The sequence below is a fragment of the Vicugna pacos genome, chromosome 13 (genome assembly GCF_048564905.1).
Source record: "Vicugna pacos chromosome 13, VicPac4, whole genome shotgun sequence".
NCBI classification, from domain to species: Eukaryota; Metazoa; Chordata; class Mammalia; order Artiodactyla; family Camelidae; genus Vicugna; species Vicugna pacos.
In genome coordinates, this window is record NC_132999.1 from 60,305,730 (window position 1) to 60,330,390 (window position 24,661).

Consider the following 24,661-nt stretch of genomic DNA (forward strand, 5'->3'; position numbering starts at 1 on the left):
TTGGGGCAGGAAGCACATGCCACTCCCTGTGGACCTGAGTCCCTGGTCAGGGTGCTGGCAGCTCTGATATGGGTGAGTGGGAGTTGGAGAGGGCAACCCGCCCCTTGGCCTCCCCCTCCCCCCCACCCCCACATCCTCAGGAGCTGTATTTGGTGTCTGATCCAGAAGAGCCTGAGAAGCTGGAAATCTGAACTGAGTGGAGGGGGCAGGGGCTGGTGGGAAGGGAGGGACAGGGTGTCTGTCTCTTTAAATGCACTTTGTGTCAGTGTGATAAGGAATTTGATGGCTTTATCAGAAATACCAAAGCTTTATTTAGCAGGGTGAGGCTCACACCACTCAGCTCCACACAATCTGCTGATAAATTGCAAAAAAGAAAAAACCCATCATCTCACCAACACCCAGCACAGCAAGAAAGGAAAGACGAGGAGGCAGAAGGCAGGGCAGAAAAGCAAAGTTGGGAGTTCTGGGGGATCGTGGAGTTGTTGGGGGTGGGGAGGGTGCCGTGGAGCTGCAGGGCTGACAGGCAGGCACTCTCCCATTCTCCACCGGTGGCCTTTGTAGACTTTTCTGTTATTAAGGGGAAAAAATACAGTAATTATTTTCATTCTTCCAGAGAAAGGGCTGGTTACAGAGACATGTCATCCTCCTCAGCTGCTTTTACCTGTCCTTCCACCAGCCCAGCTCACCTGGGTTTCTAGGTGAATCCTCCAGGCCACCCCTGCTGGCTGTGCTGGTGAAGGCAGGGCCAGTCTTGGGATCGGGGAAATGCAGGGTACAGGAGGGACCGTCAGGGAGTGAGGAGCTGCCCCCCCCCCGTTGCAATTCTGAGGAAGTGTTCCCCACTCCCGAGAACGTGGCCATGGCCGAGGGAGCCGGGGAGGGAGGGCGTGAGACAGTCTGTGCAGGACGGGACTCCATGCCCAGGCTGAGGTCTCCACCCAGGTCACAGGGGAAGCCGAGGAGCAGTGGCATGGCCCTGCCTACCTGCGACATTCCAGGACTTTCTGTGCTCCCTGCCAGTTGGGCGGCTCTGGGAGTGCCCCTACCTTAGCCACTCTAGATTTCTTGTGCCTCTGGAGGGTCAGCAAAAATGCAGAACAACATTTCTACTTCTGTTTTCCTCCTCGAACCTTCTCTTTGCACCTGGATGTGTCCTCCTGCCCCTGCTTTCTCTGGGGGAGCCTGGTCCCCTTGACCTGGCCTTCTGGTCAGCACACGGCTCAAGTGCTACAGCCCTCGGTGCTCCTCGCAACTGTCCACGCTGCTTCCCATGTGCTCTGTCCTGGGGAGTCTTTTGATGTGAACAAACCAGATTTAAGCTCATGTTCCCCACCCACACCCCTCTGAATGTGCTGTAAGGTTTGGCCTCTTGCAACCAGCTTGAATGTGCATATGACTTCCTCTGGAAACTGAGGCAGGCACCAGTGCTCTGGGGACACACGAGAACCGTGTAGAAGGGAAGCTGGGTGTTGATATGGTGAGAAGTGGAGAGAGGCACCTCTGCTTCTCCTGTGTCCTGGGAAGCTGTCCTCTGTCTGGATGCACAGAGATGCTTCTCCTGGCCCAGCTGTCCGCCTCCCGCACTCCTCACCCCTTTCTAATGGCTCCACAGTCCAGCAGAGTCAGGGCTTGGGGTTCTCACCGTGGCCCTGCCCATCCCAGGCTCAGAGCTGCTTCTGCTGTCCTCCACTCAAGTGTTCCTCTTGGTGCCTCCCAGGGTTGCTTGAGGAAGGGAAGTCTCCACTCACATAGGTGTCGCCAAGCATGGCTGAGGGGCCAAGGCTTTCCAGAGCCCACAAGCTGTCCCCTCCAACAGGATGGAGTCTGGGCAAGGCCAAAGGATGCTTAAGGGCAGCCACACGAGTGCAAAGTCAGACTTCCCAAAGGCCAGGGGAATTTGAGAAATAACTTTGCACTGAGCACCCTCTCCCTGGGGCCGAGAAGGGCTGAGCCTGGGGGGTTCCCTAGAAGGAGTGAACGGGAGGGAACCCTGGCCAAGGTGAGGCCAGCAGGCCTAGCACTAGCGGCAGGTCAGCCTCAGAGGAATTCCTCAGCTTTAGATAGTAGAGCAACAGGATTAGCCCAGCTGCTAGGAGAGGGGAAATGCTGGGCGGAGAAACAGGGGAGCTTGGAGGAGAGGGTGGGGGCTGAGCCGGCCAGGGAAGGGCAGAGGGTGGAGGAAACTGCAGAAAGGCCGAAGCCGGGAGACAGACAGGAGGAGTAAGTGGAAGTGACAGGGTCAGGCCAGACCTTTGTCCTGCAGCCTGATTAGGGAGTCTGCCCTGGATTTCTGAAACTTTGGGATGTTGTCGGACAAACTGGAGCTTAATTCTGTCAGAGCGCTGGGGAGATTAGAATTGACATCCTGGGAGCACATTCCTGGCTGGGCAGAAATCCAGCCCCCGCTGGGAAAAACCTGTGAAAGCATGGCCAGCCCAGTGGTGGTGGCAGGGGCTGCCCGTTGGCCCTAGTGGCCACTCCAGCCTGGTGGGTCAGAGCCAGGGGCCTTTGGCAGACTGGGCTGTGTTGTTGGAAGGCTCTGGCCTCGTGGAGAGAATGGAGGCACAGCCGAGCCACTTCTGAGCCTAAATCCTGGTTCTATGACTTTTCCTGACTGTGCTGCCTTGGGAAGAGAGCTTCAGTTTGTTGAACCTCAGTTTTCTTATCTGTAGAATGGGACAAGTCTGCCTTCTGGGCCCACTCAACTTTCCCTTCATTTGAAGTTGGAGGCATAACCTTGGGAAGCCAAGAGGAAGGGATCACACTTTTCTTCCTGCTAAGCAGAGCCAGGGCCTGCTGGAGCACAAGAAAGGCTTCTCTTGCTGAGCACCCTGACGTCAAGTGACCTTAGGGAGCGCCACCCCAACAGAGTGCTCCAGCTCAGGCCTCCTGGAAGCGTCCTGTCCTGTCCTGTCCAAGTGGGTCCTGTCCAACAGCAAGTCCCTGTCAGCCTTGAGAAAGAAGCCCGCAGTCATCCTTAGAGATGGCCACATCCCTCTCTAAGAGCACCCAGGAATCCCCTGCTCAAACTCAGTGAGCCCAGGGAAGCAGCATGAGCCTGCCTCCCAGGCACTTCCAGGCCAGGTGGCTCCCCACACTCTAAGAGACGGCTCTTGGAAGACCAGAGCCCCAGAGCAGACTGTTTCTAGAGGAACAGAGTGCCCCCCTCCCCACTTCCCTCCTGATTCTAATGACTTTCAAATATTGGTAAATATTTTGGCTAATGTAGGCTCTCATGGCAGAGAGCAAAGCTGTCTGCAGTTCAGGACCTACAAATTATTTATTAAAGATCTGAGATGCGGTGCAATTATGTGGAAAGAACCCAAAAAATTAAATAAATAAGTAACAAAATAAATAAATAACAGCCACACTGGCCTCTTGAAGGCTTGGGGAGCTGCATACATGATTGCCGTCTTGATGAAATCCCCCCGGATGTGATGAGCTGATTTTCTGCTGTTAATATTGCATCTGCTGATGAAGGATTCGTTAGGATAATGGAACGAAGCTAAAATATAAATGACTCCCTGTCAAGAAGCAGCTTTTGTTTGTTGATCTCCTGACAGTTCCCGGGCCAAGGCAGGGGTTTCTGTGCACACACGCATTCAGGAGCAGGCAAGAGGGCGGGGTGAGGGCTCAGGGGGGCTGTCCCAAGGGCTAGCTCCCTGGTTATCCTCTGCTTTCCCTGCAAGGTGGAACTCCCCGTCTTTGGGGAGCCTTAGAGCCCTGTGGGTGGAGAAGTCATTTACTCAGACCCTCCTTGCCCATGTGGAGGGCAGCTTGTTGCACTAAGACTCTGGGCAGTAGCATAAGTGATCTGGGGAGCCCGGCAGAGAGATGGATGGAGTGAGCCGTGCGTGGCGGGATCCACACGAGAGAGGAGACGCGCTGTGTGTGTGTGCAAAGGAACGGTAGCTTTGGGGAGACAGAATCTTAGGCTCTTGAGTGATGTGCCCAGAGGGGAGGCCCATCCCTGGAGCCACCCCACCTCCCTATACTGTCTTTTCCCTCAGCTGTCACAGAGTGCATCTGGAGGCCTAGGGACACCTCGGGCAGCTGTGCATGCCGTCCTTGAGGACAAGAGGGAGAGAGGACCCATCTGAAATTAGGATGACTCACCTTCCTGCCCCCTTGCTTGGCTTCTCCCAACACCCAAGCTGAGCTGCCACGTGAGAATATCCTTCTCCTCTCCCTGCTGCTGCCTCTCCTCCTCTTCCTCCTTCTTCTTATCTGTATCATTTTACTTTGTTGTGGTAAAATGCACAGAATTTAAAATTTACCATTGTAACCATTGTAAACTGTACAATTCAGTGGGATTAAGGACAGTTACAGTGTTGTGCAACCATCACCAGTATCTAGTTCCAGAAGTTTTTCATCACCCCAGACAGAAACTCTATACCTACTAAAAGTCACTCCCTGTTTCTTCCTTCCCCCTGCCCCTGACAACTGCTGATCTGTTTTCTGTCTCTATGGATTTGTCTATCCTGAATATCTCATATAAAGGGACCACATAATGTGCAGTCTTGTGTGTCTCCTTTCTTTCACTTAGCATAATAATTTCAAGGGTCATCCATGTTGTAGCGTGTATGAGAACTCCATTCCTTTTCATGGCCGAATAATACTCTGTTGCGTGGGTAACATGTCCTTTATCCATTCATCTGTTGATGGACCTTTGGGTTGTGTTCACTTTTTGGCTGTTGTGAGTAGAGCCACTATGAACATTTGTGTCCGAGTTTTGGGGTATTTACCTAGGAGTAGAATTGCTGGACCTCTCTCCAGCTTCTTAAAGGCAAGGCCCCAAAGGCTTATAACAGATGTTTCTGGAGTGCTTACTATGTGCCAGACCACAGTGCTGTTCATTATTTCAACGGGTCTTCACAGCAACCACCATTTGGAAGCTCCATGTGGACTGTCTGTGGTTACCAGTGTTCTCCATACTCTGGGACAGTACCCAGCACATAGTAGGTGCTCAAGAAATATTACTAAATGAACTGGAGGTAGGGACTCATAAACTACTCTTCAGTTGAAGGAGCTAAGGCCAAGAGGTTCAGCAGCCTGCCCCAGCAGACACCATGGTGCTAAGTGGAAGAGGCAGGATTCAGACCTGGGTCTCACCGACTCTGCTCTTTCTCCCGTAAGCTGTATGTTTTATCTTCCTCGGGCCTAGCACAGTTTGTGCTCAGTGACTACCTGACGATCACTGTGGAGCAGGGATAGGGAAAGATCTAAGCCGATTACCTGGTGGAGGGCTGGGAGCAGGCGTTGTCTTTCTGTGCTTCTGTGTGTCTGGTGGAATGTGCCATCTGTCCAAGGAGGCACTGCCTTGCCCCCAGGGGGCCTGAACTGGCTGCTGAGCACCCCTCCCAGCACCTGGAGAAACCTTGCTGACAACTTCGCCAGATCTGTTCTTCACCTTGACCTTCGAGGCCCTTAGATGGGGGAGAGCAAACCCAGCCACACACCTGGACCCCTTGCCCTGGGGAGAGGATGGGTCCTGCCAGGGGCCTCTGAACCACCTCTGCCTTGAGTGGTCAGGCAGGGCCTCTGGGAAATGGTGGAGTTTCTTCTCCCTGCAGGGTCTCAGGAGGGGTGGGGAGGCTGGCCCTTCCCTTGCAGCCCTGAGACAGTAAGGCAAGGCCTCTCATCACCATCCAAGCCTCTCATGGGGCTCTCATTTCTGAGGTGGGCAAAGAGAGAGGGCAGGCCAAGCATGAGGACCACACAGGGCAGCATCTGGCAAAGGAACTAAGGGCCTGGGCAGGGAAAGTGTGAGACGAGAGGGCGAGCGAGAGGTATGGAACCCGCAAAAGCTTCGCCCGCTGCGGGACCAGCGGGTCTGCTGGGTACCTCCCAGGACTTCCGAGTACAAGGTGGGAAAACCCCTTTCCTGCCCCCAAACTACTAACCCCTTCCTTTTGCCCCTGTGTGGATTCCAGCCTAGACTCTGTTTGGAAACCCGCCCAGGAGTCAGTCCAGAGGCCTGGCGCTGACCCCCACCTACCTTGGGGTGTTGGGCTCCTTTCCCCAAGTGGGATGGGGAACCGGCCCGGGCTGCCGCCTCGTCTGGATCCGGCACCTGCTGGACTGTGCGGGGCCTGCGGCCCCCTCGTTGTCCTGCTAAGCACTGTGTCAAAGTTCCGGGCCCCCTTTGCCCTTTCCGGTCTGCCTGGCGGCGCGGCGGCCGCCCGCTGACACTCAGGCCCTGGCGGCTTTGCGGGGGCAGCTGCTCGGCCCCTGCCCGTGGCCCTGCACCCAGCAGCACCTTCCTTTCTCTCCTTTCTTTCCCCTTCATTTCTCCCTCTCTCTCCTTCTTACACTCTCTCTCTCTTTTTTTTTCTTTTTACTCTTTTAACATGGTTTTCCTAAAAAGTTTTTTAATCAATCAAATTTGAGGCAGAAAATAGGTTTTGTCACGCCTGGTCCCGGGGTGGTGTGGCTCTCACTCAGGCTCCTGACAGCTCCTCAATGCAGGAAGGAGGCCAAACAGAATATTTCTCGGGGAAAGTGCCCGTTTCCATGACACTGCCCCTTGTTGTCTGCGCTGCCCCCCTCCTCAAGCTGCCGGCTGACATGGCCTCAGCCCTGTGAAAGGGCCAGGCGGCCGGATGGGGAGAGGGTGTGTGAGGGTGGGGGAGGGGGCAGGAGCCAGCACTGGGGGGTAGGTGGGCAGCCGACAGCTGCCCCGAGCCTCCCAGCCTCCAAGGCCTGAGAGGGCTGGAGAGCAGGTAGGGGTGTCAGGGACGAGGAGCCTGGCCTGGTGCTGCATAATCAACCGAGCCTCATAAATATGGAGCCTGGGAGCCGGGGGTGAGACGCTTGGAAGCCGAGTCCAGGATGGTCGGTGGCTCCAGCCGAGGGGACTGCGGGTGGATGAGGCCTCTTCGGGTCCTGGTATGCTGGTCGCAGCAGCTTCTTCACCCTTCCTTCTCCCCCGTCCCTCCTCTCCTGGCCTTTCGCTCCACCCCTTGCCCCTGGCAGCCCCCTCGCCACCTTCTTGGGCTCCCTTCCTGCCCTCCCTCCACTCCAGCGCCTCTTGGCCCCTGGTCCCTTCCAGCTCCCAGGCCCACAGCCCCCAACAGAGAGCTCCCTGCAGGCCCTCTGCGTCTCCCCTCTGTCCGGCTTTCCCTCTCCCCCTTCCCACCTTGGTCCTTCACCCTCTCCCCTCTCTTCTGCTCTTCCTGCTCTCTTTTATAATTAATGATTAGTTTTAATTGGTTTGCTTAGGCAGCCTGACAGCAAATTAACAGAAGCCAGCCCAGGGCTGCCGGCTCGGGCAGGAGACCACTGCACTTCAGCAAGGCTAGGGGAAGGCCTAGGCCCCCGGGCTGGCTGGGCGGGCTCTCAGCAGGTGGGTCTGGCCACACCTGGGCTGGCGCAGTGGCCAATGGGAAGAAGGCAACAGGATCTTCGCGCGCGATCCGGGCTCCCGTTTGTCAGCTTTCTCTGTGTGCTTTCATTCTTCTCCTCATGTCCCCTTCCACGTTCTCATTCATGTAAGACATCGTCCACACCTTCCGAGGTTCGGGTCGGGTAAAAGGAGGGCAGAGGCCGTGTCTTTAGACTGGGGCAGGGCTTGGTTCCAGTCCCTCCCGTCCTCGCTCCTGCCGCTGACCTATGGGGTTAGCAGCTTGACCCCTCTGGGCCGAGATCCTGCTTTTTCACAAGGACAGGAGGCAGCAGGTAACAAGGCTTGCTGTCCTTGTTAGCTCAGCTGCCTGCCTACAGTCACCACAGCCTGGAAGCCAAACAGACCACGTTCTGTTTCTGATTTGCCATGTACCTCTGCATAGAACTCAGCCTCTTGGTCCTCAGTTTTGTGGTTAGGATAAGGAATACTGGGTGGATGGATGGATGGGTGGGTGGGCAGCTGGCAGAGAGTGGGTCTGTTGGCCGTGATCCCTGAGCACATTACTTCTCTTTCTTAGCCTGGGAGGGTTGCACTTAACTTCACCCTTCCCAAGTGGTCTCCTGGTCTCCTCTGCATTTTCCCGCTCAGTACCTCCCCTCAGCCTTATAGAATCCCTCCTTAACTGCCGCAGCTTTCTGATTCTCTGCCGGCCCTGGGTGTGCCCACTCACTAGCTCACACAGGCCAGAATCAAACGTCAGAAAAAGTGAGAGAGACAGGAGAAGATGCTCATGCAAGAAAAGAGAGCTAAAGTTGAACTTCTCAGGTCCCCACTGGAGTTCCAGAATCCACCCAGCATCCCAGATCCCACCCAGAGACAGCCTCCCTGCTCCCATCAGCCAGGCCACCTGCCCCAGGGGCAGGTGAGGGACGGGACCCCAGTTCACGTCCTGGTCCCCGTGCGGTTAAGCATCTCTGCCCCTCCCCTATCCCTCCTCCACCCCCAACCAACTCCTGAAAAGTTTCCTCCCCGATTGTTCTGTGTGATCAGATCTGCAAGTTGCTCTCTAAGCTTCTTGTCACATTTTGACTTAATGAAGTGCAACTGCTGAGGGATTTAGGTTCAGCACTCTGGTCTCCCGCGCTCCCTTGTTGTCAGAAAACAGGGGTGGTTGGGGACGGCAACACCGCGCTGCAAGTCGTTATCATTCCGGTCAGTCTGTTTAACACAAAATTAAACAAAGAACTAATTAGTGCCTCATGAATTAATAAATGCACAGTTGCCGGGGAGGATGGGAGGGGAGAAAAAGGTGGTAGAAGGGAGATACTGGAGTTGTGGAGTTGGGGGGCTTTGGGGGTTCAAGGGAGGCCGGCCAGGGCGCCTTGAGAGATCTCAGGCAGGCAAGTGTGGGATGGACCGGACGGCGATGATGCCTCACTGGGTCCCTGGGCTGCCTGGCTGGGATGTGAGCTCTGACAGCCAAGCCTGCCCAGTGCCTCTCAGTGGAGGCCCTGGGTCTCCGTCCCTTGCCCCATGGCCCAACCCTGCTTGGCCTCTGCTTCATCTAGCTCTCCTCTCCGACTTATTTTTGTCTACTCTCCCAACCTCTGCCCCTTCTGCCATCTCAGCAGGGCTCCCCCTTCCTCTCTGCTGCCCCCTATCTCCATCTGCCCAGCTTTCTGAAGACCCCTAGCTTCTCACCATCTGGATCAGATGGACATCAGAGGCCTATGGGGTAAACCTCCCCCGGCAACTGCTCGATGCCCACCCGAACTCTTTGTCCAGCAGGGTGGGCTCTGCCCCGGTGGGTACCCTCGGCCCAGGCAGCCCAGCAAAGGCAGCAAAAGCTGGCAGAGGACCCAACCCTCCTTAGGAGGATGTGTCGAGTACAATTAGCATTATCTGTCTAAATATGTCCTGGGAACGGGAGGGCGGGCGGCAGGACTGGGTGGCATTCCGGGAGCCCTGTACAAGGTCACCTCACCTCTCGCAATCCCCCCAATCTGATTTGGGGATTACACGGCCTAAGGAAATTGGTGTTATTCCTCTTGCATCATTGATAAGCCACAAATAAGGGAGTGGGAAGAAAAAAACCTAATAAACAGAAAACCCTTCCTGAGTGTGGGTAGAGTTCTGAAGGCCTGGGGGAGTGGGGGTGGGGGTGGCAGGGCCTGGCTTGGGCAAGGGCAGGTGGGCCCAGGTCAGCAGACAGAGGGCACCTTGGGTTTTCTGTCCACACGAGGAGTATGTCCCATTTGAACCTGGCTCCCCAAACTCATGCTCTGGGCAAGAGAGCCTAGGCCTGGCAAGCTGGGCTGAATTGTGTGTTGGCTAAAGACCCCCTACCTTGCTGGACCAGTTTCCCTCTCCCTGCAAGGGCCCCCAGCATGATGGCGACTCATCAGTAGGACCCCAGGGTGGAAGGTACTGTCTGTAGCCTGTTCGTGGGGGTTGAGGTTCCTTGGTGCCCTGGCCCCTGCTCCACATTCACACCTCTGTCACCCATTTGCTATAGTGAACAGCTTGGCATCGGTCATTTTTCTCTTCAGAGGCCAGGAGAAGAGAGTGAAGGGAGGGGTGCTGCTATACTCTGTCATTGTCCCAAGGCCCCGCTGCTCAGCCACTGCAGCTCCCCAGGAGCATCCCCACCCGCACACTGTCAGCTCTGTCTCCACGGAGGTGTGTGCAATGTGGTCTGACTTTTCTCTCTTTGGTTCGAGGTGTCCTGAGGACCATATTTCCACTGTGGTCAGCTCCCACTGCTTTCTGAAGTTTTTCAAATAATGGTTGGCATATATTTAAATGGGCTAAAGTAAGTGCCCATGCCACGCGTCTGAATTTTTGACATCCTTGGCCAGCCCTACAGCATCAGCCCCTCGGTCTAGGGGCTGTAGGGAGCCCTGGGGCACACAGCGGTACAAAGGGCATGTGCTGCATTGGTAGGTGTCCTGCCTTGAAAGGCTAAGTGGCTCTTGTCTGTCCCTTCCCAGGATGAAGTGACGCCCCCACCGTGAGAGAGGAGCCTCTAGGACCCGCTACAAGGTAAGGCCCAAGCCCTACCCTGATCCTTTGGTCTTTCTCCTCATTGGTGGCTTGGCACCTGGTACACGTGTCACCCTGGGCTGGGTCCATCCGTGTGGAACACACAGGTTGGATCAGGAAGATGGAGATGGGGAATTGGAACCACACTGCCCATTTGAACCTGGCAGGAAAAGATGACCCTGGCAGAAGGGTCTCATATTGGCTCTTAGCCTGGAAATGGGCTGGGGGCCTGTGGATCGCTGACTTTGGGCATGGAATGTGTTCAAGGCGGCGTGAAGCCAAGGGGCATCTGTGGTGCCAGGGCTCAGCTGCTGGGCAGCACCAGATCCAGCTCTCCGCGGCACTGTCTGGCCGCTGAGGCTACTGCTGGCTCTCCCTGGGAGCTCTGCGTGTAGCTCGTGCTTGGGGAACCTCGTGGACTTGAAAGCCCTAGAAGTTCAGTCCGGCCTCTCTCCCCGGAGGCTGCCGGCCCCCGTGGCCTCCTCCTTGCTCCCTGAGGCCTCTGGCCCTGTGCCCAGAGGAGGCTGCTGTCCCTCCCTTCCCCAGTCATAGGGCTCCCCTGGCCTGGCCAGGCCTTCGCAGGCTGTCTCTGTCCCCGGGTGGCTCGAGGAACCTTGGGGCCACCGGGCCTCGGCCCCAGGCAGCGCCGTGTCAGAGGTGACCGGTGGAACGCCAGTGTTATGTAAATAGCGGGGCCTGCCCGGCGGGCGAGCTGGCTGGCTGCAGCCATCCATCATCCGCGCTCGGCGGGGCGGGGGACAGACACGGCACCGTGCGCCTGGCTCCAAACCTGTTTGTTTTCCCTTTGTCTCACGCGTTTCGGGGGCCCGGCTGTGACGGGCTCTGGGTTTTGTCCTGCTAGCCCCTTCCCCCAGGAAGACGGGGGAAGGGAGGAGATTCGCGCGGCTCCCACCGCGGCATCCCTTTTGGACTTCAAAGGCTCTCCCAGTATTGTCTGTGCCGGCGGGCAGTGGCCCTGAAAAACGTGATCAGAGGCGGCCAGTGTAGGGCAGGCCCGGCCCGCGCCCTGCGCTCTCGCTGGGGCCCGTGGATTCCTCCCTTTGCCGCCAGCACCACCCTGGTTACAGTTCTGCTCCCTAGGCCTCTCTCCTCGCCTTTCTCTCTCCTGGCATCCCCTAGCCACCCCAACCCTGTGGCTGCCCCACTACCGTCCTCCCAGCCGTAGCGCAACACCTCTCTCATGACTTCAAGACTCCTAGAATGTTGAAAGCAGCAAGTCTTGCCCCTTCACGTCACACATGAGGGTCTGAAGCACAGTGAAGGGCCTCTCGGGAGGCTGGGAGCTGGGAAAGCCCAGTTCCTGGACATCTGTTTCCCATGCCCATCCTTGTTCCCTTTCCCTTCTTTTTCTCCATCTTCTGTCGGTAACGAGAACCTGACTTCCTCCTGAGGCCTCTACCCAGCCCTTCCTTCCACTTCCTGGTAAGGTCCAGATTGGCTACTTCTGTCCCCAGGCAGTGGGATGGAACCTGGCATCTGCTTCCATTGGAAGCCCCGGGTGCTTCCATGGTCTGGAGCGAGGCTCAGCACGTGTGGCCTGAGGACTGAATTTGGCCCACTGCCTGTTTTTGTAAATAAAGTTTTATTGGAACGCAGCCGTAGCCACTCATTTGTATATCGGTTATGGCTGCTTTCACTCTACATTGGCAGAGCTGAGTAGCTACAACAAAAACCGGCCCGAAAAGCCTAGAATATTTACTATCTGGCCTGGCCCTTTATAGGAAAAGTTTACAATCTCTTGCTCTGGAGTTTCTGGCTCCTGTCCTCTGCTCTTTTTTTTTTTTTTAATGTTGTTGTTTTAAAGTGGTAAAACATACATATCATGAAATTTACCATCGTAGCCATTTTTAAGTGTGCAGTTCCCTAGCATTAAGTACGTTACAGTGTTGTACAACCATCATCCTGCTCTGTGCTCTCATCCTGCTCTGAGGGGCCCTTCCAGGAGCCCTGTCCCAGAGGCTGCGGGACTGCTTGCAGCCCTGGTCTCTTTGGGCCACCTTCTCTCTCTCTCTGCTCTCCGTAGGACCTCATCTTCTACTCAGTCTCCACCTACCTAGAAGTCCTGGTTTATCCTCTCTTTGACAGGCACTGTTTCCTCAGAATTCTTGCTCCTGGCATCCCAGGAGCCTTGTAGCTCCATCATATAGCCTTCAGCAAGTTCTCAGATTCAGTTTCCTCTTCTGCAAGCTGAGCAGGATGTCTACTTTGCAGGGTTATGGGACAAGTGAGTGTATTAATGTGGCCTAAAGTGTCTAGCCCGGGGCCTGACAGGCCTTCTTTCCTTTTCACCTCCCAGAGCCTGGGTCTCCCTCGTACATGTAGGAGGCAGCAGCCATCCCTGGGCAGGTTCCATGGAGTTCCCCACCCCTGCCCTGGGACCTCTGAGTCCATCACCTTGGAAAAGGTGAGGCTCCTCGCCCCCAGTGAGCGCCAGGGAAGAAAATGCCGTCCGGGTGGTGGACTGGGAATCTTTGGAGTCCTCAGCTCAGTCCTGGGTCCTCCATCTGCTGCAGAGCCCTGGGAAGTTGCATAACCTCTCTGAGCACCAGTTTCTCCGTCTGTAAAAGGAAGTCCTGACCACCGTGCTCTCTGCTTTGCAGGCTTGTTTCAAGTAGGAACTGGGATGTGTGAGGGAAAGCTGTGAAGGCTGTGATTGTGGGGGCCACTGAGAACAAAGCAGGCCAAGGGAAAAGTCTGGGTCTGAACTTGGGCCCATTCTGGGGAAGGTGGGAACCAGGCTGCAGTTCTGGCTGAGAAGGCTCTGGCCGGTACATGGTGGGCACTTGCTCTGCACAGGGGCAGGGACCAAGGCTGCTTGACACACAGCTAGTGCTGGGAGCTAACCTGGGAGCCAGACTCCAAGCCCTAGAGGATGAGCTGGTAGGGAAAGGGGAAGGGAGGAGGGGGAAGGAAATTGCAGCTGTACAGCAGTCAGAGGTCTGAGACGGGAGCCGTGTCCCCGCACAGCTCACCAGCTGCCCTTTCCTGCTGCTTCTGCTGCCATCTCTCTTACTGTCCTCTTTTCATGGGCTCCTGGCCTTTTGTATGTGTTTTCCCCTCCCAGCCTTCTTTCTGCATCCCACGAGTTTCTCTTCCTCCTCGCCTTCCCACCACCCAGATTGCCACCCCCAACTCCATGGCGCACTCTCTTTCTCCCTCTCTCTCCTTTTCATCTACTCTGAAGGCTTTACTTTACTTCCTTGTCACCCTAATTGATTGCATTAACCTTTCAGCGTATTGGATTTCCTCGGCATCGTGCAGAGAGCCCTGCGCAATATGCTTATAATCTGAGCCATAATGGACAGTTTGCAGTCAACAAGCCCCTTCTCCCATCTCTGCCATTGCTCCCGTTGACATCTCTCTTGCCCAGGCCACCATGGCCACTTCCCTTGCCAGCCAGGGTGGGGTAGTGGACTGGGGCTGTGAGGAAGCAGACAGAAATTGGACCCACCAGTGGATTTCCCTGCCTCTCCCCTCCTGGCTCTGCCCCTGGCACTGCCTCTGCTTTTCCAAGCCCCTCAGCCCAGGGCCTTGCCTTGTGAATCCTCTCTGCTCCTGGGACTCTCTGCCTAATGAGTGACTGATGGGGCCAGGTTGGATTTGGAGAATAAGAGAGTCCCCTGATTCCATTGAATGGTCCTCAGAGGAAACCTCATTGCCCAGGAGGCTTTGGGGAAAGGTGATGGTGACCGCTTCAGGAGGTGGAGGGTAGCTGAGAGGAAAAGTCCGAGATCTCTGGGCTCGCCTGGCTCCTGAGCCAACCAGAGGCTTCTTTGGACCTTCTGGAAGCGGGGATCACTCCTGGAAAGGTGTGGGAGCACAGAGGAGACAGAATGAAGGGGATCTGCTGAAGGCAAGGGAAGAGAGACAAAGAGCCTGCTGGGGCTGCTGTGGGTGCTCAAGGCAGCAGCAGCCTCTCCCAGTGGGCGAGGAAGCAGGCACTTGGACAGCCAGTTTGGGCCCTGTCTCCTAGATTGGTCCCCAGATTGTGTGATTTGGGTCCTTGGTGGGAGATCTCTCAGTCTCTGTTTTCCATCTGATGTTTGTCAGCGGCTTTGAGCCAGACCCACCTGCCTTCATCAAAGGAAGAGAGGCGTGATGCAGGCAACAGGGCTCTAAGCTAGAGAGAAGCTTCTGTAGGGCAGGATGGCTTGGCCTGGCAGGAGACTGGCACGGGGGCGGCAGGAGAAAATGAGAGCTGGCTTCTGAGATTGGTAAGAATGGGCTCCCTCTGGTGGGTTCCCAGATGGGCACCTGCTCCTCCAGCATCAGGCAAAGGAGCCAGCCTGTGGCAGCTGGTTAGTCCTGGGACCCCAGTGAGTCCTGGTCCCATGGGTCCTGGCCAGGGCTGCCAGCCCTGAGACCCACAGCCTAGTAAGCTGAGTCTTCATTCATAACAGGATGGATGTTGGGTTGAATACATTAGTGTCAGGCCGGAGGAGCAGGATGGAAGCTCCCCTTAGCCCTGGTGGTACTTCTTCTTTCCTTTACTGCTCTCTCCCCCCACCCTCTGCCCATCATCTTCTCCTTCTGACCACCCTCCCCATCCCTCCATCACTCCAAAGGGCAAGCTTTGGCAAGAGGGGGCCAGACCTAGGTTCTTCCCATCCCCTCCCAGGGATTTTGTGGATGGGCAGAGGGCACAGCAGGGAGAAGCCAAGCAGCGAATTAAAGTTTGGTGATTGTCAGTGTCAGGAGAAGCTAAATAACCCTGTAACTAGTATGAAGGTGAATTCACGGTCTGCTGCACATGGAAAATATGAGTGCTCTGTGAGACAGGGAGAGTGAGCGCAGAGTCTGCCTGCCACGGTGGGCAGTCTCCTCTCCAGGGACCCAGGCAGGGAGGCAGGAGGAGGGCTGTGCACTCTCTCATCCCTGCCAGGGAGCAGTTGCCCAAGAGCCCCAACCAAGCATTGAGTTGGGGGCAGCTCAGCTGCTTGACAACCTGCTGGCCCGGCACCAGGGTCCCAGGTAGACATTTGTAAGCCCCAGCAGTATACGTTCATGAATCCCAGCCCAGGCCCCGGGATGCCAACCTTCCTTCCCGATTTGTATTAATGACTAATCACTAATCCTTACTGAGCGCATGCTCTGTGCCTGGCTATGTGCTATGTATGCCCTTATGACAACTTGATGCAATAAGTATTATTACCATTCCCCCTTTTACCCCCACTTTTTAAATAACCACTTTATTGAGATATAATTTACATGCCAAGTGTACACCTCAGTGGTTTTTAGTATATTTCCAAGGCTGTACAACCATCACCACTATCTAATTTTAGAATATTTCCATCACCCATGAAAGAAAGCCTGTACTCATTAGCAGTCACTCTCCATCCTCCCTTTGATGCTGAGAAAATGTGGGCTCAGAGAGGGTGAGTGACTTGATTAAGGCTGCACAGCCAGTGAGAGGTGGCGCTGGGGTTTGAGCCCAGGTGGTGGGACTCCAGAGCCTGTGCTCTGTGAGGGACTGCCTGATGTCCTGGCTGCTTCCCACCACACGTGCCCTACCAGATGTTTCTAACAGCATGGGCTCAGACGTGTATGAGCACCGTCTGAACACACAGGCCCAGGTGGCAACACGCATCTCTCTCCCCAGGTAAACTTGCGATTCCACACAGAAAAATTTCACACCTCTCAGAAGGACAGCCAACCTCCCCTCTTCCCCAGCCAAGCTCCTGGAAGAGAGAGTTGGCACAGGAACAAGCAGCAACAGGGGAGCTGAAGTGGCCAATGAGACCTAGGTGGTTTGGAGCTTTAAAATGAAAAATCCCCATTATCTCCTGTAGCTGATAATTGTAACTGAAATAAAATGCCAACACAACATTCCAGAACAGGTCCCTGCCCAGGTTGGGGCTACAGGCTGGGCCATGCCCCCAGGGGCAACGCAACTAGCTCAGTTTCCTGTATCACACATTCTGTCTTTTCTTCTCTTTTCTTCTGTCTTTTTCTCACTCTCTCCTTTGCTTCTGTCCTGTTTCTTCTCGCCTTTTACCCTCCCACATGCCTCCTTCTTCTTCACGCGCCCACTTTCCCACCACAAAACTTAAAAAAACAACCAAAAAAACTTTCGTGGCCACATTCTTGCATCTGCAAAATTTGGGAATTAATGTGAAACTGTCACCACCTCTGATAAGAGATAAATACAAGGATGAGAGACAAAGGGAAAGGTAGAGAATGAGTCTGTTGGATTCGGTTTGGGGTTTTTTCCTCCTTCTCTCTCCCTCCAAAGCGGAGGATCCGGCCGGGCCAGTTTGGATATTTATTAAGAAAAAGCCAAAGATAATTAACTTTTTTGTTTTTGTTTTGTTTGCGGGTGCCTCCCCTGCTGGCACTCCTGACTGCCTGGCAAATTAAACCTGCTCCCTGCTCCCTGGGTGCTGGGCTCCTGGCAGCTCTGCTGTGGCTGCCCTGAAACGGCCAGGCCCATCAGCTGCCCACCCCGCCACCCACCTTGGGTTTCAGATCTAGGGTCAGTTTATGCTACCACTGATGTCACCTGCCCAGGATTTTCTGACTCCTAGAGCAGCCTTTAGAGTGGGGTAAGTGGCCTGCGGGGGGAGGGGGAGGGGGGAGGGGCTACTGTTGGGGTTATGGCCAGCACTACCCTAAAAGGACATGAGGATGGTAAAAGAGCCAGCTTTCCCGTGGGGAAGGGTATTCCTTCTGGCCAGGGTCTGCCAGAAGAGGGTGAGAACAGGGAATGAACCGGAAGTGCAGGGAGAGGCCAAATTTGGGCCATGTCCATCCCCGGCTCTTCTCCCAGGAGGCTGGTACACTGCCAGCACCCATGGCTCCTGGGAATACCCTGGAGAAGACTCAGGGCCGCAGAACCATCCCATGATATCTGGCCACCCTCAACATTGGGCTCCTTCCTACTCCCTCTTCTGACCCAGCCCAGGCCATCTGGGGGCCCAGCTGGGTGGTTAGAGGGCCAGCACCTGGATAAGAAGCTGGCTGCCTCTGGTCAGCTACCCTAGAACCAGGCAGAGCCCCGAGGCCAAGCTGTGACCTGAGCCTGAGCCCGAGCCCTGTCCACAGGCCAAGAAGGTGGCAGTTATAGACTTCACTCTTGGTGGGGACAGAGTTGAGGGCATCTCAGGAGCCAGGATGGCCAGTGAGAAAGGTGGGTCCCTTCTAGGGGCCAGCCCTGCCCCTACTGCTTGGGGTTGGAGGTGTGGTTTGCCCCTCTGCTAAATTAATATGCCTCAGCCCGTCCCCTGACAGGGCCCTCTCCCTGGCACCCCCTGGCTTCATTCCCAACCTGGCAAGTCGGCCGCAGTGTGAGGTTCCTCCAGGTGGGGAACCTGCTTTGGCGCTGGGCACAGAGAGGAGGGCATTTTCCAAGGATTTTGCTGGCCCTTTTTTTTTTTCTCTGAAATATAAGGATGTGCAATTTTTTTGGTTTCAATTTAGCATTGGAGAATTTTATAATTTAGTAATTAAAATCTCTGATAGGCTTTAGAAATTGCGGCTAATTGAATTTAATGGGAAGATGATTTTCAATTTTATTTGATTACCGGGACCCCTGGCATCGGTATTTATGGGAAAAAAATGGGAAATGTGCTGTGTGGGCTAAGATGGCATAATTGAATTAGGGATAATCGGATTTCTCCGTCATGAATTTCACTATAATTTTCCTATAATTTTCCATTAGATATCTAGTTTACAAATATTCACAAAGAAATGAAGCTCTTTCGGAATGGAGATTGCTGGCTAACAGGATTACAGGGCCGAGCGTGCGGCTGTGCCAGCCCCTAGACCGCCATAATGCAATCCCTGGATCTGCCTTACACTTAGTTTGAGCCTGGCCTCAGCCCCTCGCTCCACCACCCGCTTTGCTGCACCTCTCTGCCCTTTGTTTCCTCCTCATCACTGTTCAACCCCTGCCCCAGCGCCCACCCACCGGGCCCATGACCTCTCATGCCCTGCTGGCAGAAGACCCCATCCCTGTGCCCTGGTGTCTGGGCTCTGCCCTCCGTCCCCACCATCCTTCCCGTCCACACTTTGCTGGCTCAAGGCTCTCCCTGACACCTTCCTGCCGTCAGCCTGGGGAGCACACTCACACGCAAACATACGGGCTCCCTCGCAGGTGCGAACATGCTTGTTCACATGCACACACAGTCGTTTGGCCAAGGTTTCTGTGCCCTGGCTCAGTCGCCTCAGAGGGAACCAGTTTATTGGGATCCTGGGGTGGGGTGCAGGAACAAAAGGAGCTTTGTTCAAGTTTATGTGAAAGTTACAAATTCAAAATGAGAGCAGATAAAGCATGAGATACCTGGTGTGTAAACAGGCTGGTGAGTGAGAAGGCCGTGGGCTCGGGAGGGAAAGAGAATGAGTGGGCAAGCTGGGGATGCGAGGGGACTGGGGGGCCGGCGACGGACGTCTGCCTGGGGAGAGCTGATGGGTTTCCCTGGGCCCATGTGAGGGGCCTGGTGGGTGGGACTGCTGTGCATGCCTCCACATTTGCCCCTGGGGATGGGGTATGTGAGGAGGAGCTGTGGCTCTGGGCCCAGGGCCTTGAGACCAGGAGGAATTGTGGCATTAGGCTTCCCATCCCCTGGACCCCAGGCACAGAAACTGTGGCATGGCCTCAAGGTCAAAGAAGTGTCACACATCAGGGGTCTCAAGGCAAAATGGGCTGTAGGCTCAGAGATGCCAGAGTCCAGGGCCATACCCTTCGTAAGAGTATCCACCCAAAGAGAAAGAACTCAGGGGACCCCTCCATTACACAGCCTCTGACTCACACTTGCAACCTCAATGCCTCAGCCACCTTCTTAGACCTTTTCAAATCATAACACGCCAAGGTGGCCTCATTTTCTGTGCCTCTCTGGCCTTTTTCCTCCATGAAGTCCCCACTCTTGGGCAGGGCCTCTTAAGCCTGCGGTGGCTGATTGTGGCCCTTGTCTTGGCACAGCTGAGGCTCTCCGGCAGCTCCTGCCTCCCCCTACTACTGGCTGTGCTTGGATAGTCCCTCCAGCCGGCGCTGCTGCTCTGCCTTCCTTCCGGCTGTCTTAGTTCTGTCCCTTCAGCCATTCCTCTCCAGCCTTTGTCCACTGGAGGCCCCAAAGCTGGTCCTGCGTGGATAACTGGAAGGCATGCCCTCCCACACCCTGACCACCATCAGCAGAAGCCCAGAAGGACACTCACAGGCAGCCAGCAGGCCGTGTGGGTCTCATATGCAGGGAGCCCCCCATATGTGCACAATTCAAATGCACCCAGAAATCACCCTTCCACCCCTGTGTTTTCAGCCTTCCTTCTGCATCTCAGTTGGGGAAGCAGAGGCTCAGGATTGGGGTTTGGGTTTGATTGCCTGTTGTTCCAACTCAATGCTGTAACCCTTGCTTTGGGGGATCATGGGTGGGAACACCCAGCAGCATGTGTGTACCCCAGAGCACTCCTGGACACCAAGATGCCCTCTCTGAGATCCCACCTGGGGAGCAGAGGCTCAGAGTCATCACTGCCCAGTTGCCCTGTGCCAGCAGGTGTACCAGCCTCTGGCACTGGAGAGCACGTGGCTTGGTTTGTTTAAGGAGCTCTGCTCCCTTATTCAGGGTTTTAGGGCTAGGGGACACGCAGAGCTCCTGGCCTCTCCAGCTATTCTTCCTGCATAGGGATAGGGCAGGCCTGAAGGGTGGAGGGTTGTGTGACAACCATGAATGGGGGTTGCCAAGAAGGTATCAGAGAAGACAGTCAGATAGGGGAGGCATGATAACCTCCCTGTGAGGTTATTTGGAACTAAAGTGCAATCAAAAAAGAGAGAGAAGAAGAAAAAAAATAAGGGGAACGTGGAAGAAAGAGTAGATTGTTAACTCTGACTTCTTTGCCCTAAGGCCTCCCCGAGCCCCTCCCTTTGCAAAATAGAAATATTGCAAAAATAGTCCAGCGCCATTTTGCTGAATGCTGCCCAAGGACCAGAGAAAGGAAAGCCTGGGTTCTGGTCCCCTTCCCTCATTGAAGGCAGTGTGGCCTCCCCTGAAACAGGAGAAGGGAGGAAGGCAGTGGAGTGGGTACAGAAGGGACAGAGTCAGAGCTAGGAACAGTGAGATCTAGGGACTTCACTAGCAAAACTGCCCACCTTCTGCTGGCCTGACTGCCTCCTTCCTTTCCCTCCACTCAGTGGGTAACTTGGGTGACTAAAATGTAAGGAATCTCAACTTAACTGGCAGCAGCAGGGATGACTGGGGACAGAAAGACCCACCAAAGCGCTTTCTCTGAGGGGAAAGGAGGGCAAGGAGAGAACAAGTTGCCCTGGTCCAGCGATGAGCTGGCAGACAGGAAATGCAGCAGATGCCAGAGGGGCAGGTGGCAGGACTCTGGCTCCTTGGTTGAGGGGTGTCTGTGCCCTGTCTGCCAGGGCCCTGCATGGGGGGCGGCAGGGGCAAGAGGATCGGTTGGAAGCCCAAGTGACGGTGCAGCTCTGTGGTGGGCGCACTAGGAGGAAAGGCAGCCAAGGCAGGGTGAGGGAGGAAGTGCTGGCCCCCCATCGTGTCGCGGCTGCGTGGCTGGGGGCTGAACTTCAGGGCAGGAGAAGAAAGGTCCAGAGAGCAGTGATGTAGAGGGGACCAGAGGTCAATCTGTCTTAGTCAGGACTCGGGGTAAGGTGGAGAGGGGAAGGGGCCAGTGACCATTTAAAGGTAAAGCCAAACTGAAGTGGCAGAAGCCGCGGGCCCCCGCATTCGTGGAGCCTGCTCGGGACACGATGTGCGGAGCGGCGTGAGGCCGAGCTTGTGTTCCCCGGCACACCCAGGCCCACTGCCCCAGAGTCTTTTCACCTCCGAGTTAGAAAATGCTACTCCCAACAACTGGAGGAGATTCAGGGATGGGGAGGAAACAAAACCCTCGGTGACCCCGCACCCCGAGCCCACGGGGCGCAGACCTCGGAGGGCGCGACCCCAAAGCGCTCACACTGCGCCCGCCCGCACGGAAAAGTTTGCTCGGCCGCGCGCTCCGCGAGCCCTCGGCCGCCCGGCGACAGGGAGCGAGTCCGCGCGCGGCCGCCGTCGAGTCGAGCTCGCGGGACGGGAGCGCAGAGGGGAGCTTGCGAGCGCGCGCCTGCCGGCGTCCGGCAGGAGTTGGCGCTGGGGCGCGAGCGCCAGCCTCCGGCTCCTCTCGGATCGCCGCACCCACGCCCGCCTCCCCGCTCCATCTCGTCCCCTTGCGCCGAGTCCCCGCCTCTCTCCTCCCGAAGTGTAAGGTTTGGGCAATCGCTGAGCCAATAAGGCCAGCCGCCCGAGCCGGTGCGCTGAGGCCGCGCGCGTGTGCACGTGAGGGAGCGAGCGCGGAGCGGGGCCGCGCGTGCGAGGGGTGCGCGTGAGGGACGAGTGGGGACGGGCGCGCGCGCGAGGGGGAGGGCGCGCGCGCGAGGGGGAGGGCGCGGGGCAGGCGAGCGCGAGCCCATTCACTCCAGCATCCCGGCCGGCGGACGGGCGGGCGGACGGGCGCGCGCGCGCGCGGGCGGGCGGGCTGAGCTCTGCTCTTTCACCTGCCGGGGCGGCGCGGGCCGGGCCCGGAGGAGGCGGCGCCGTGGCCGCCCTGCCAATCACCTCGGCGCCTGGCAGCGCCCCCGGCCGCTCCCGCCCGCCCGCTCCGTCCTGCCAAACTGTTACCCTGAGTGTTACCGTCAGGAGCAATGACATCAGGGCTTTAAAACAACTTGTTATTCGGGGAGTAATCAGTTGCAATTAGGCATTAATTAAGTATTATGAAAGTTGATTATTTAAGTGAATTCGGCTTTCGACTCTCCGACTATGGTGAGTACCGGAGTGGGGCGGGGGAGGGCAGGGGGCGCCGCTGCGGGGCTCCGACCCCGGCGCGGGGCGGGGGGCGCGGCAGGGCGGGGCAGGGGCGCCTGGAGTAGGGCCGGGCCGGGCGCAGGCTGGGGCGCCCCTCGGCTCGCTGGCCGGCGGGGCCCCCCGACCCGGGCCGCGTCTATAAATAGTTTCTCTTTTAGTTTAATAAACTCGAGAGCAGAGAGGAGCTGCTTTGAGTGTGCAATGCCGGAGCGCGAGAGCGAGAGGGGAGGGAGGGAGAAACTTTCGCTCTCCCTCCCCCTCCCCGGTCCCCCTTCTCATTTCTCCCCCAGCCCCTGGGACTTGACCGCCCCTCGATGGGGGGAGGGTGCGGCGAGCGGAGGGGGGAGATTGGGGTGGGGAGTGGGGGGCACTGCGACAGACTAAACAGATTTCTTTTCTTTCCTCTTTTTTTTTTTTGGCGTTCCTCGAAGAGTTTGGGACCAAAGAGAGAAGAATGGATCTTGGTACAGGTACCGGCCGGTGGGAACCAGGGAGGCTCTTTCACTTTTCTTTCGGTTCTTTTACGGAAGTTATTATTTTTAGCCCAATGAGGTAGCAGCTGAGCAGGGGGTGGGGGCTGGCCTGAGGAGGGTCTGGTGCCGGCTCGGCTGCGCTTCTCACCCTGGTTTCTGGATTGCGAGGCTTCTGATGATATTATTGTTATTATTTGTTACTTGCTTAGTGGCTGTGACTAATTTGATGCTTGTCATTATGAAAGAACCGAGGGGAGAGGGAGCTGGGGGGCACCCAGAGAGAGGATTTAGGGGTTTTTTGTGGGGGTTTTTGTTCTCCGTATTTTTTGAATAGCTCCGTGTTTTTTGTGTTTTTTTTTTTTCCCCAGCAAAGATCTCTGTGTGTCTGGCTGTGGGGTGTGTGTTTTTATTTTTTTAGTGGGGGGTGGTTTAGTTTTTGAAAGCAGCGTCCTGTTGGGAAAGGTGGTTAGTCTGGTTTCGGGGCGACTGTCTCAAGGTAAAGGAATTTAATTTATTTGGGACAAGGCTGTGTCGGATGATCAAGCTGCTTATTACGGCTAATGAGTATTTTTCACCTGAGAATCCGTGGGATGAGGCGGCTGTTATCAGTTCAAAGTGAGGGGCCCGGGACTCTCCCATCCCCCTTAGCCCCCACCCCGGGAGAGGGTAGGCCAGACAAACTAGTAAATTTTGACGTCTGGGTTTTGAGGGGCCTAGCATGATGCCTAGGTTAGGGTTCCCAGTAGTATGGTGCTGGCCTAGGGTAGAGTTTATCCTGAGATTTTGGTGTTTTATCGGTTTTAATCTAATTTTATTCAGTATTTCACTTCTCCTCCCATCTGAGTTTCCAACCTGAGTCCAGAATGAGGTTTGCTTCAAGTTCCTAGGCTTTCCATTAGCCCTCTGTATTGAAACTGAATTTTGACTGGGACTCTCAGATCCCAGACTGACAAAAGCAGCGGTCTTCTTCCTAAATGTTTTCAAAAGAAGTCAGTAATAAACAGGTTGATAATTCATTAAGACTGATCTCTGAACCCTACTGTTTCATTTATAGAAGGTGGTGTGGGTGGCTGGAGAGTTGCTTATAATGGCCCAAGTTCATGGCATTGCCCCTTGGGACCCATGAGCTGACATTTGACCTTCTGGAGTCAAAGGGGAGTGGGCAGAGAAGGCAGGAGGCAGAACTGGGGGCCCAGGTTGGGTAACAGGACATGGCGACCGGCTTTGGGAGGGAGGCACGTATGTTTGTGGGGGAAGGGGTTTTAAGACTATGTGCAGCCAGGTGTGATCTTGATGAATTCAGTGTGGATGCCCTCAGGACCTCTGTGCCCAGGAAGAGTGTGACACCCCCTGCTGGGCAAAGTGGTGAAGGTGTCTGAGGCCATTGCTGCCGCCCTGCCCTGCCCCTCCCCGCCCTTCACTCCAGCAGAAAAGCAGCCCGCCCCTACCTCTAATCAGGTGTCTCATCACCTCCCTCTTGGGCCCCACCCCCTTTCTTCAGAAATAGGTCTCCCACCCATCCCAGCCAAGAAGCAGACCCTATAGATGGGTGGGTGATAACATACCACCCCCTGCTCGGGGCAGGTGAACTCTGCTTGTGGGCGGGCACATGGGACCCAGGAATTACTCAACTGGAAGGCAGGCCCTCCTCATCTTCTTCCTTCTAATCCAGATGCTAAGTAGAACTGATATCCATCTTCCTGCCCTGTACCCTATATATACACTCCAAAGCCCTTCTGCAGGGTGTCCCCTACTAGAGAGAGGGTGTCCTGTGCCCATGGGTGGCAGAACCTCTTGTAGCATCTTTCCCAGTGCTTACGTCTCCCAGTGCTCCAGGGGCAGACTCTGGAAACTTTTCCTAGAAGTTAGAAGGGCCCCTGAGGTCAGCTGGTCCCTCCCGTAGCTGGAGCAGGGCACTCCCAGCAGGACCCAGGCCTGGACTCTGGCCACTCAGTGAGGGGAGGTCCAGGGTGTCAAAGATCTGA

At 55.9% G+C, this 24,661-nt stretch overlaps 1 protein-coding gene across 5 annotated transcripts in view; it reads left to right on the top strand.

Annotated features, from left to right (window-relative positions):
- The window catches only part of CASZ1 (castor zinc finger 1), a 153,740-nt gene that overhangs the window by 75,537 nt on the left and 53,542 nt on the right, over nt 1–24,661 (top strand). For 3 of the 5 annotated variants that reach the window (XM_072975410.1, XM_072975409.1, XM_072975412.1), the window contains exons 3-4: nt 10,336–10,387; nt 22,635–22,673. In XM_072975410.1, the coding sequence (XP_072831511.1) occupies nt 22,658–22,673 (16 nt within the window). In that variant the 5' untranslated portion in view covers nt 10,336–10,387; nt 22,635–22,657. Of the gene's footprint in view, nt 1–10,335; nt 10,388–21,954; nt 22,162–22,634; nt 22,674–24,661 lie in introns of those variants that run through there. The other 2 variants (XM_072975407.1, XM_072975408.1) reach the window with 2 other exon arrangements.